Genomic DNA, 13,560 nt, shown 5'->3' on the forward strand with positions numbered 1-13,560 from the left:
TAGGGACCCTCAGGTAACTGCATGAAGTTTGCACATTGTCTTCGTGGCTTACCTCCAGGTGCTCTGGTTTCCTCCAATAGTCAAAAGTTGCATAGGTTGGGTGGATTAGTGATGGTAAATAGTCTACAGTGTCCATGGATGTGTCGGTTAGGTGGATTAGCCATGGGAGATACAGGGTTACAGGGATGGGGTGGGTCTGGATGGAATATTCTTTGCAGGATCAGTGTGAACTCGATGGGCCGGATGGACTGCTTCCACGCTGTATGGATTCTATGATCTCGTATGTTCAATTCCATGTACTACTGTGTGTTTTTTAAACTGGTTTGAACCATACCGTACACAGTTGCATTTAACCTACTGATCTGTGAACGGACTTTGCATGTCACACCTGACCTGTACTGCAATACTCCTAACTCAAACATAAAAGAACACTTTCTGGGGATGGGGAAAGATGAAGATTCACTTAACATCACTTTACATTTTGGAGAACTTGTGTTGTGCAGCTCAAAGGTTCCGGGATTTACAGAAGGCATACCTTTGTTGGCAGGAAGTCAGTGAAAATCTTCATGCCTTCGGGGGATGGTTTGGAATCTCTCTCACCTTACATTCTCCTCCCCGACTTTCAGCGCCGCGTTGCCAGTGACAGAATGCAAAACTGACTGAGAGAGTTTCTAAAACAAGGACTGGACAGCTTTTGTTGTTTTGTTTTCATTTTGCACAAGCAGCAGGGATTTATATTGAAGTTGAATGTCGAGTAGGTTTCTCTCTCTCTTCCTGAGTCTTCTGTAAAGGTGAGTTTACCTTTTCTTTAGCGGGGAGTACGGGATTTTTTTTTGTAACTTGCTGCTGCCAAAAAAAAAAGTTTCTTGACGACATTTGACAGGGGCGCGGGAGAACAAGGTTCACGAGGGCACAACACGAGACAGAGAGCGGCTTCATTGGAAAGGGGTGGGGTGTTTTAGTTCTCCGTTTTCCCCACAGGTTTATCATCGCTCCAGGACCCATACCTTTTGTAAGCTCTTGATAACATTTTTTGTCATCCTTTCTCTCCTTCCCAAATCAAACTTGAATTGTAATCTTGAAGGGAATCCCTCAATGCAAACCTTTGTATTTCTCTCAACTTCTTGAATCGGTTTGACCTCATCTCACTCTCTTTGGTAGTCTTTTTTGTTGGAGAAAAAAGAAAAAAAAATCCTTTGTGCCTTTCATTCCTACCTTCGACTGCCGCCACCCCACAAGATTCTATTGTTAATGAATGTACGCCTTTAATTTTTCTTCCATTTTAATAGAGCCATTGTTGTGCACTTCACTTCTTTCTAGTGGTTCGACAATATTTTCAAGAATCTGGCGTTTATGGCCCCGAGAATGCTTCACACAAGTAACCACTTGCTGAACAGCCCTATGGTATCAAAGTTCCGTTTACATTACAAAGGCTTTTTTTTCCTCTCTGCAAAATTATCATAAGGAATGTGGGATAACCAGATTTTCAATCTGAACTTTGTAGCTTTCAGTCTTGGACAGCGGATTTGGACAATTTTGTTTGAAGTCTTTGCTCAGTGTGGCAGTATTCCTACATTCTGATTTATTGGTCAAAAGACGGTTAATAATCGTTGACTTATCCTCCCTTTGTTTTAACATGTATTTCAGTTACTCTTTGAAAGATTTATATACCAATAATGCTGACTTCCATTTAGATATCACCATGCATGTTGGGGGGAAAAAAACAGAAAATTTTAGTAGGGTGTAGTCATTTGTTTTTAAAAAGTGAATGCTGAGTCGAATAACACTGTATTGGGACAGCTCACGAAAAGCTGACTGATGTGTATGTTAAGTAGAGTCTCAAACAAGATAGATATGAAGAGGCATGGTGACTTTAGGAAAGAATTCCAGAATCAAGACTCGGGTGGTATAGCTGCCAGTGACAGAAAAGAAGGGTCTGAGATTCCACTAAAGGCCTGATTGCTGGAGCTCAGATGGGGAGAGGATGTAAACACACGGATTCTGATTTTAAGTATGAGGTAGTTGTGGAGCGGAGGTGTGTCAGTGAAGATTGGGATGTTGGATAGATGGAATTTGGTGTGGAATATGATGTATTTTGCAATCCAGGTAGAAGTGAGCTGTACTTATGGTATCAGCTTCCACACTCTGCAATTGATGAGGGAACAGAGCAAAGAAAAGCTTTTAACTGCCATAGATATAAAACCCATTAGTTTTGCCTTCTTCCTGCTACAAAAGAGAATATTGTTTCCTAAATTTGATTCTTGGCAATTACATAGTAAATTTTTGAAACTTAAGGATCAGTGACTTTATATAACTGATATAAAAAGAAACTATCTTTTGGAATGTGTTTTTTTTTACATTAATATCAAAAAGGGTGAGAAAATTTAAAAGTGAAAAACCTTTCAGAGATAGTAAGAACTGCCGATGCTGGAGAATCTGAGATAACAAGGTGTAGAGCTGGATGAACACAGGAGGCCAAGCAGCATCAGAGAAGCAGGAAAGCTGACGTTTCGGGTTTGGACCTTTTCTGAAGAACGGTCCAGACCCGAAACGTTAGCTTTTCTGCTTCTCTGATGCTGCTTGGCCTGCTGTGTTCGTGTAGTTCTACACCTTGTTATATCAGTGAAAAACCTTGCTAGGTTTTGGGGTGAAATCAATAATTATTAACATTAGTCCATAACACTACCCTTTTTTTTGGGTAAGCAGTGCTGAATGCATTTGAACTGACCTGGTTAGTAGGATTGAGTTTCAGCTGTAATTAGCACTAAGTTAAGATATGCCTGGGGATTGATGTTCGGATAAGTAATCATGGGCAAAGGCAGCAGACGTGGGGAGAACCATTTGAGGGTTCACTACAGACTAAAACATTTGCAATCCTTAAGATTGCTAAGCCTCCCATTTGCTTGCTGCTGCATACTGGGTCCAGGTATGTCACGTCAAGAACCAATGATGTACATATGTCAATGTCTGGTGAATCCTTTATTTGTGTCTTCCACCCTACCCACAGCACCAAGCCCAATACTGAATGAGATCATTGGTGTTATTATGTGACAAGGTGCATTAAGGTTTGTCATTCTCTTCAGTATTTTCTGTAGCCTTTGATGTTGTTGATCTTGAAAGATGACTGAGGGGGTAACCTAACAGACATCTTCATGATTATGAGCGGTGTTGATAAAGTGGATACAGTGGCAAAAATGGGTTGGATTTTCATGGAGACAAGTGTCTTTGCAGGTCTTTTAAAGATGGTGGGCATGACTCAGTTGTAGGATTCTCATCTCGGTTCAGGGCTCTGACAATTTTTGCTGGCCCAGGTTAAAGCTATGTGTGGGAAGGGCACTTTAATCCTGAATTCCTGACTCGGACTGTTCTACTGTGGGAATAGGAATCTCATTTTGTCCCCCCCCGAAACACTGCAACCCCAAACCCTTCAAATTTTGTGGAGAATGGCCAGCTTCTTGAGGACTCATGGTGTACAGCCCCTTGGAGAAGTCGTGAACCGTACTTGGGAATTATTTGAAATTACGAAAATGCCTGCTCAGCCAGTAATGCAGTATGTTCAGAACCAATGCAAGACACAAATCTGATTTAAAAAGTCTTGAAATGCTCATGAAAAATAACTACATATTAAGAAATCTGCTTTGGAAAAGACTGCTGCTCATACAGCTTGTTGAAAGCATCAGTCAGTCAATGCCACTCGTAATGTCAATGATAGAAGTTTTACTCTACTTCACAATTCTTAATCTCATCCAAATACATGTACAGACATTGGAAAAAAAAACAAAGTAAGAGTAACTTGTTGGAACCTTTTAAAGATTTCTATCAATCAAAACTAATACTTTATTTCAGTCTGTGTAAACATGTAATCCATTAGCAAGTCCTTGGAATTCAGCCAAACATTTATATTGTGCCCATCTGGATAACCAGATGTGCGGCCATCTGTTTTTTGTAGGTGCAATTGCCAGAATTGAGTTTTTCCTGCTCCTTTTTATCTTCCATAATCACAGAGTACAGAAGTAGGCTGATGCCTACTGCTCAGTCATTATAAATATGGGAGGCAAGATGAATTGATGTCAAAGTCAGGAAAATCTCAGATGCCATGAGACTGACAAGTTCCGTAATAATGTACAATGCAGCTGTCACTGGGAGAAAGTCAAAATATATTGCGAAGACTGTAGCAAATAAACTGCAGAAAAGCTTGGAGGCTTCCCAAACTTCTCAGATGTATCGGAATCAAATTATTGTGGTGTTCTGAGTCTTTCATCTGTTTCTAAACTTACAACAATGCATTGGGTGTGTACAAAGAGGTAACTTTATACCCTGTTGATCTGTTGAAAGAGGATGAAGCTGCAAAAGTCATAGCTTTCAATAATTGGAGTTAGCGAGAATTTGCATTCACTAGATAGTAGGGACTGCAGATGCTGGAGAATCCGAGACAACAAGGTGCAGGGCTGGATGAACACAGCAGGCCAAGCAGCATCATAGGAGCAGAAAGGCTGACGTTTCAGGCCTAGACCCTTCATCAGAAAAGGGAGAGGGGAAGGGGGTTCTGAAATAAATAGGGAGAGAGTGGGAGGCGGATAGAGGAGAGGATAGGTGGAGAGGAAACAAACAGGTCGAAGAGGCGGGGATGGAGATGTTCACCTGCACATCTGCCAATGTGGTATACTGCATCTGCTGTACCCGTTGCGGCCTCCTCTACATCGGGGAAACCAAGCGGAGGCTCGGGGACCGCTTTGCAGAACACCTACGCTCGGTTCGCAATAAACAACTGCACCTCCCAGTCGCGAACCATTTCAACTCCCCCTCCCATTCCTCAGACGACATGTCCATCCTGGGCCTCCTGCAGTGCCACAACGATGCCACCCGAGGGTTGCAGGAACAGCAACTCATATTCCGCTTGGGAACCCTGCAGCCCAATGGTATCAATGTGGATTTCACAAGCTTCAAAATCTCTCCTCCCCCTACCACATCCCAAAACCAGTCCAGCTCGTCCCCGCCTCCCTAACCTGTTCTTTCTCCCACCTATCCCCTCCTCCCACCTCAAGCCGCACCCCCATCTCCTACTGACTAACCTCATCCCGCCCATTTGCATTCACTAGTTTGTTTTAGCATAAAAATGTTGAAAATCACTTGCAAATTCCCCACTGGAAGCCAGTGTTACACCTCTCCATAATTATTGAGAAGAATATGAGATAGTTTGGTTATTTTTGTTTCCCCAACTTCTGTGACTGTAGCCAGCTCTGCTACAGAGAGTATTTATTCATTCTCAGAGCTTTGATTGACTCTCCCTTTGCTCTTTTGTAGCCTGATGTACCACTGAGAGAACTCTTCCTTGTCCTCACTGCAATGGTACCTCAAACATCAACATGCTTTCAGAGACCAACCATTCAGAGAATGTTTAAACACCCTTGTTTCATTTCATATGCAATGTAAACAAATGGTTGAAGAAAATTTAGAGTTACTGCCATTCATTGTCAATACGTTGCAAGGTAGTTTAGCTCATTGTGTTCACAGCTTTGCAATTTGTGACTCTTTAAAAGGGTAAAATTGCATTTTCCCTGTGTACCCTCTACAACTAGTAATCTTGTAGTGCATTTCAAGAGCCAAAGTTTTACCTTTCACTGCAATGGGTGAGGGTGGAGAAAGTGTTTTGCACTTTACTGCTTGAATTCTTTAAAACTCACCTTCATATTTGTAGACTCCAGCAGCAGCCCAATCTATACATTGGAGTTTAAACTGCATAAATAATTAGAGTATAGGAAAATCTAGACAGGTTTTCTTGTGATGGGGATTTCTATTCTTTTAACTATGTTGACCATTCAGAAGGAGCTAACATTGTTCATGTCTGACCAATCTGATAATAAAAGTCATGCTAATATATACCAGAGGACAGAATGTTTCGGTTATTGCAGAAGATATCCTCAAGGTCATCTAGGAGGAGGTGATGGCCTCATGGTATTATTGCTACACTATTAAACCAGAGATCCAGGTGATGTTCTGTGGACTTGGGTTCAAATCCTGCAGACAGTGGAATCTGAATTCAATAAAAGTCTGGAATTAGGAGTCTGATGATGAACAAGAAATTATTGTCAATTGTCAGGAAGAGGTCATCTGGTTCACTAATGCCTTTTAGGAAATTAATCTGCCAACTTTAACTGAACTGGTCTACATGTAACTCTTATCTGCCGCCTGGGCAATTGGGGAATGAAAATAAATGCTGTTCTAGTCATATCCTGTGAATGAATAAAAGAAAAAGTCTTCAGCAATCATAAGGGTCCTCGGTGAAGTGAGGTTCAGTAAGATGAAGAAGCTCACAAAGGTCAAACTACTAGTAACCCAGCAATAGTTGGCAGATTCTCCCAGAGGAGATGAGACTGGTGCATGCAGATATGGGAGTATCACAATGTAAAAGAGGAACTATCAATTGAAGAGCATTATACTTGAGACTTGGTGCTGATGCAAGAAACAGAAAACTTTTCATGACTGAGTTCTGCATCTTTATCCACCAGCTTAATTGCTTAAAAGGATATGCAAGAAAATTAGATGGATCTGAAAATGTAAATAACTTACAGTGATCAATAATAGCAAACAGCTATAAAGTTGGAGTGAATGGATCACCTACATCATTTTGTTTCAGAGATAGTAAGAACTGCCGATGAAGGAAGGTCCTGACCTGAAGTGTCAACTTTCCCGCTCCTCTGATGCTGCCTGGCCTGGTGTGTTCCTCCAGCTCCACACTGCGTTATCTCATTTTATTTCAGTTGTTTTTGTTGGTAGATATCAGTGCTGATAAATGGAAAGTGAAATTTTGCAACTACTGTGAGCCTTTTCGAAGCAGGGCTAACATACGAAAAATTCAGTGGAAAATATACGTATATATATTTTGTGAAAACCTGTCAGGTTTTGGAATTTCCCTTACTCCTGTTGTTAATACTATAAAACATGGGAGCAGAAGTAGGCCATTCAGCCTATCTAATCTGCTCCATCATTCAATGAGACTGGGGTTGATTTGATCAACATCAGCACCATTTTCATGCCTTTTCCCGATGACTCTTGATTCCCTTACTGATTAAAGATCTCTCTGTCTCAGCCTTGAACATATTTAATGACCTCAAAAGCCCTCTGCAATAAAGAATTCCACAGATTTAGTATTCTCAGAAAATAAATTCCTCCTCATTCTCTGTCTTATGAAGGTGATCCTCTGAGATTCTGCCCTCCAGTCCCAGAAGCTCCCACAAGGGGAAACAACCTTTCAGCACCTACCCTGTCAAGTCCCCTAAGAATCCTGTGTATTTCAATAGGTCTTGAATCTTAACATAATTCTTGGAGGACTTGACAGGGTAGATGCAAAGACATTGTTTCCTCTTGTGAGAGAGTCTTGGACCTAGGGCAAAATTTCAGAATAATGGTTCGCACATTTAAGACAGAGATGAGGTGGAATTTTTTCTCTGAGGGCAGTGAATTTGTGGAATTCTTTACCACAAAGGGCTATTGATGCAGGGTCATTGGTAGATTCAAGACTGAGATAAATCTTTAATTAAGGTTATGGGGAAAAGGCAGGAAAGTTAAAGATTGGAGTTGGCATTGAGTCCAGAGATGTGCAGGCTAGGTGGATTAGCCATTGGGTAGGGAGATGGATCTGGTGGGATGCTGTTCAGAGAGGCTGATGTGGACTCAATGAGTCAAATGACCTGCTTCCACATGACAAGGATTGTATGATTCTATAAGTCGCCTCTTATTCTTTTAAATCCCAATGAGTACAAGCCCAACCCACTTAACCTCTTCTCACATGATAATAACTGTGTACCCGTTGTCAGCCTAGTGGATCTTGGTTGGACTTACTCCAATACCTGTGAATCTTTCTTAAATAAGGACCCAGAATTGTTCATGGTATTCCAACTGTGGTTTTATTCATGCCTTGTATAGTTTCAACAAAACCTCTTTACTTTTATGCTCCATTCCTTTCAAAATAAAAGCCAGCATTCCATTTGCCTTCCCGATTGGACTTGGATGCTGGGTTTATGTGATTCGTGAATGAGGACTCCCAAATCACTCTGTTTTGCAGATGTCTTCAGTCTTTCTCTATTTAAATAACATTTAACTCCTCCTATTCTTCTCCTGTATGCGCGTCGATGTGTATGTATGCGCAAGCACGCATGTGCAAGTAAGCTCATATCAGTCCAATCATGTTGTTCATTTTCACGCACAATAGCTCACATTGTAAGGCAAGAACTTAATGGATTTTGATCATGGGTGAGACTTTTGGAAGATCTTTTATCCCTTTGCTACCCGGGCCCCCGAGACTAATTGCATTCCTCCAGTCAATGACTAGTTGCCGTTAACTGATTTTATACAGGTGGGACGCTAAACTGGCTTTGGATGATTCAGCACTACATTGTACACTGCATTTGTCTTGTGATAGTGTGAGGTATCTTAACCTATAAAAACACTGAGATGCAAATGCCTCACAATGAATTTGATGGATTTATATTTCCATGGTGTACAATGAATTTAATCAGCTGCAGTTTGAAAATTCCTGACTCTGTCTTTTTGAAAATTACATTAATTAAGATTTGAATTACATGAAAGACAGTGCGCCCTTTATCAGGTGTCAGGCTATCATCATAGAATCCCTGCAGTGTGGAAACAGGCCCTTTGGCTCAACAAGTCCACACCGACCCTTTAGAGCACCCACCCAAACCATCCCCCTACAACCCACCTAATCTACACATCCCTGAACACTATGGGCAATTTAGAATGGCCAATCCACCTAGCCTGCACATCTTTGGACTGTGGGAGAATGTGCAAACTCCACACAGACAGTCGCCCGAGGTGGAATTGAACCCGGGTCCCTGGTGCTGTGAGGCAGCGGTACTAACTACTGAACCACCATGCCGCCCTTCTGTTAGACCTGATATTTTCCAATGAGGATCTGAGTCACAGCATGGTTTCAGATAACTTTTATTGCAGCTTTATTTTCAGTACAGCTTCATTCCCCAGAGCAATAAAGCACATGAAGCGTTTTGGAATGTCTTAGCTTATACAGTTCAAGCTTAGCGTGCACACGCCTGGACCCGCCTCCCCCCTCCCCCTTGTTTACTATCAGTCAATGATGCTGAGTTACCCCTTTGTAACTGACTCTCTGGTACAGCGTCTTATACAATTCATGCTTGCCTCGGCAATTTCAGTGTATTTCCAATTAAGCCAATCATATCACTGAATGACAAAGAGATGGACAGTCTTATGGGTCTATCCCCAGGTCCTTCATTATGTTTCCCAGACACTCTTACCTCCCTTCTTGAGGCTTTTCACATTGGATACTGTATTCAAGTAACATTTGCCAGCTGCACTATGTTAACTGACAATTAATTGGAGACTTGCCTATCACTTCAGGACTTTTTTAAATCCCTCATTACAGGAAATACAAAAGAATATTGATTTTTTTTATCAGTTCCAACAAAATAATGTGGTTACACCTAATGTTAGAATTCTTTAGCTAACAAGCTGTGTCTCAATGTCATTCAATCCACATTCCAATGTCAGCTAATTTCTGTACCTATGATTCATTTCTCCCTGTAATGGTTGGGGGGGAGTGGGGGGTGGGGTGCTGCTTTTACTGTCTGAAACTGGTTTGAATCTCTTCTTCTAATACTTATGGTGGATTTTTTTGTATATGAGTGGATCTATAACTACTTCGGAATCTGTATCTATGGTTATGTGAAGGATCTTTACTAAAACCAACTCTTAATATTGTAACTGATTTTGATTAAATAATTTAAGAGAAACAACTAATTATTGTGAAACGTCTTATGCAAAGGCAACTGCAGCTGCACATTCTATCTCAGTCCAGTAACCTTGAGTCTACAGAGTTACTATTGTTCTACTTGTGAAGACTACATTAAGCAAATATTTTCCCAAGGTCTCTAACTACTGTCGACCATGTTCTGCTGCATTAGCCATGGGCCTGCTGTTAACCATTTTGTGCTGCTGAGTCATGGGCAGCCCTAACAGGCTAGGTGAAATCTCTTGCTGTGCAGATGATCACTAAGAATTGAAATGTTAACCTTAGTAAATTTTGTACATTTTTCATTAATAGAGCTGGAATTAATCCTGACAAGATGTCATCCTCAAATGATTGTGGAGCCTCTTCATGGGAACTTAATGTTCAGGTGGATCAGCCAAATGAAGATACACCTTTGGAGTTTAATTTGAGAGTAACAGGGGACTTTCATGTTGGAGGCGTCATGCTAAAATTAGTGGAGCAAATTCGTAAGTGGAAATTTTTATTTGTCTCCAAATGTGTGATGTATGCTTAACAAATCAACTTTCAGAAAATTCTCACTTGTCTGTGGAACTACATTTGAAATCTCTGTTTATTTTTCACTTATGACATTATATTAGAATAATGGGTGAAGGACAAGATGTGAGGGGTTAGAGCAATGGCTCAGACACTTTTGGGATCTAAGTTGAAATCAACTCTGCTCCACAGGATATTTTTTCCAAACTTATATGAAAATGGCTGCCAGGTAAACAGCAGCTGATCCCTACTGATTTGATGAAATAATCAACCTGACCTCCATTCTCTGTACTTGTCTTAACTCACAGATGTTTAGGAAGTCTGAATGCAGCACCTGTTAAGGTACAGTCTCTAAGCAAAGAGCCCTCCAGAACCTGAAGCGAGTTGTCTCCGTGCTAGCTCAGTCACTTCCAGAGGTTGTAAAGAGTGTGAGAAATGGAAAGATCAGACTGGTGTGGTCAATGCCATTCCTCTCTTAAGACACGGGAACTGAAATGTCTCCGGATGTCTCCGATTCTGCTGCTGTAGCTCTGATCCAGATTCAATGGGAGGCTTGTTTATATACGTAAAATTTAGAGGTATCCTCAAATGAAATTACATAGGAAGCAGTCCACCACCTGCAGAGAATGCCTGGGATTCAACAACGTAAGACAACGAGGTGTTCATTTTGGTCAAAAATTGTAGAAGGTGTGAGGCCTAGAAATGGTTGAGTTTCAACAGTAGGGATGTAAACTTCCCCCTCATATCTAAGCATGCTGTTCCATTTGTTAAGGGGTCAGTATCTTGAAATTTCCTGTTGCAGGTGTGCCACGACAGCTCCAGGAGAAGGCACTTCAGCACCTTTGCCGGAAGACCAGGGATAAACAATAAATTAGACCTATCCTACATCACTGACATACCAATAACAGATGTTAAAAATATTGTAGATATCTATATATTAAAGATGTGGATATGGGGATAATACAGGAAAATCGTGTTGCGATAGAAGATCAGCTATGATCTAGTTGAATGGCAGCACAGGCATGAGGCGGCCAAAAAGCATAGTCCTGCTTCTATTTCCTACATTCCTCCAAATTTAAAAGAGAAATATTTAAAAGTTCAATTCCATCATTAGCATTTATCTTGGTGAATACTACTGTTAAAACTGGAAAATGTCAAGTAAAATGCAAAAATCTACACCTTTTCTCTCTCCTTTTAATGTCACAATCCTACATTTTCAAGCTTAATATGTACATGAAGAACACTATTAACTGATTAGTTTTCACTTTACCTCTCTGAAAGCCTGGGATGGGTTCGGCTGAAATCATGGAGAAAAAACCGGAGTCAGGAAGACTGTTCTATGGATATTGGAGGGCTGGGAAAAGATAGGGAACATCAAAACCATGGATGGGTTAAATGCGATGTGTTCAATGTTCAGGGATGATGGGTTGATTGGGATTTGTTGCAAGATAGTATGCAGGAAGTAGAGCTAAAATAGACGATAAAGGATGAAAGACTAACTGAGGACACTTCGGAATAGTCCGGTCTGGAGTGACAAAGGCATACACGCCATTACAGGGACAGGGCCAGTTGATTTTGTGGAACCCAAAGTAAAGATGTTGGCAACAGAGTGTGTAACAGATCAGATGCATAGCTTAGGGTGAAGCTATAGAGTTAAGTTAATCTAAATTCCTCATCCTTTGTTTGTATTTTAACTATAGTGTTTAAATAAATTGTGTTTTACTTAACATTGACTTGTTTGACTAGTTGTGTTGCATCTGAGCAGACACTTCACATTTGCCTTTGAAATAAAGAAAGAGTTCGGATCTAGGCTACCTTCCTAAAATATTTTGAGGGGATATGGTCTGGTCCAGAACAATAGGACTTTGAGTCTATGATTCAACCTGTAACAGCGGCTGGGGAGGGGAGGAAATCAGTGGTGAGGGTGCAAGTCTAAGAGGCAAAGACCAAAGAAGATAGTTTTGGCCGTCCCAACATTTAACTGGAACAGTTTGTGGCTCATTCATGACTAAATATCAGGCAATCAATCTGACAACACAGCGGCAGTAGAAGGATTATGTTCTAGTGGAAAAATAGAGCTGAGTGCTGTATTCAGCATGTATTTTTAAACTGAACATTGTGTTTACAAATGATGCCTCCAAGGGGGAGTATTTGGATGAGAAAGAGTAGAGAGCTGATTTTAAAGTCCTGAGATATTCTTAGTTGAGTGCAATGACAAATGCAAAATTGCATGACAGCATGGAGGCAGACCACAACTCATTTGCATTGTAGAGATTACTATTCATTTGAAGTAACAATTAATATCTAAAACCAAGGTGACAGATAATGGTTGGGTTGATCTTTTAAATGTCAATACTGCTAAATTAGAGTCATAGAGCTGTACAGCGTGGAAATAGACCCTTTGGTCCAACTCGTCCGTGCCGACCAGATATCCTAGATTAATCTAGTCCCATTTGCCAGCATTAGGCCGATATCCCTCTAAACCCTGCCCATTCATATACCCATTCAGATGCCTTTTAATTGTCATTGTACCAGCCTCCACCACTTCCTCTGGCAGCTCAATTCTGTTGGAATTTTCTGTTGCATACTGACAATAAATTTGTTCAAACAGCTTTTGCAGAAGATCTTATCAATTGCGTTGATTATCACAATGGGCCATTATGTCAACAAGAAAGCATAAAATGCATGTTTTCAAGATTCATGACCAGAACTGTCAAACCAATGGGGCAGCCACCACTACAGGATCCTAAGGAAATTTGTCGATCTGAAAGAGTCAGGCATTATGTAGAACGATTACTGAACTGTCTTTATAAAGCTTGTTTTGAAAATATGCTTCATTCCTTGAAACTAAAGGATACTGTTGCTTAATATAGCATTGATGAAAAGCTACTTTCTAACACAACATTATCTTTGTCCTTGTTCTGTTTATGTAGACATGATTGCTGGTTCTTCAATGAAATGGGCAAGATGTCCAGCCACGATCTTTGAAAACCAGCAATAAAATAACAATTTTAACTTCTCTTCAATGGCCTTTGTAATCATAGTGTTCAGAGTGTGTTAGAGACTGAATAATGAAGGAGATTTCCTTAAAGATTCACAACGATATTCTAAAAATGAGAGACATGTTTATTTTCGTGAGTAATCATCAACAGTTTTAACTGAAAGAGCCTTTATTATGATTCCTGGTTAATTATCAGATGACTTCAGCCTGTTTGGGTTTGTGCCCTAATGTGTTAGGTCACCTGGAGACAATGAATGTACAG

At 40.6% G+C, this 13,560-nt stretch overlaps 1 protein-coding gene across 1 annotated transcript in view; it reads left to right on the forward strand.

The window, feature by feature from the left end:
• Positions 1-536: 536 nt before the first annotated feature.
• The window catches only part of fermt1 (FERM domain containing kindlin 1), a 76,877-nt gene continuing 63,853 nt past the window's right edge, over positions 537-13,560 (forward strand). Inside the window, exons 1-2 of the mRNA XM_048600902.1 lie at positions 537-791; positions 10,097-10,269. Of these exons, the coding sequence (XP_048456859.1) occupies positions 10,119-10,269 (151 nt within the window). The 5' untranslated portion in view covers positions 537-791; positions 10,097-10,118. The remainder of the gene's footprint in view (positions 792-10,096; positions 10,270-13,560) is intronic.

This window comes from Rhincodon typus, chromosome 9 (genome assembly GCF_021869965.1).
Source record: "Rhincodon typus isolate 14 chromosome 9, sRhiTyp1.1, whole genome shotgun sequence".
In the NCBI taxonomy this organism is placed as follows: Eukaryota; Metazoa; Chordata; class Chondrichthyes; order Orectolobiformes; family Rhincodontidae; genus Rhincodon; species Rhincodon typus.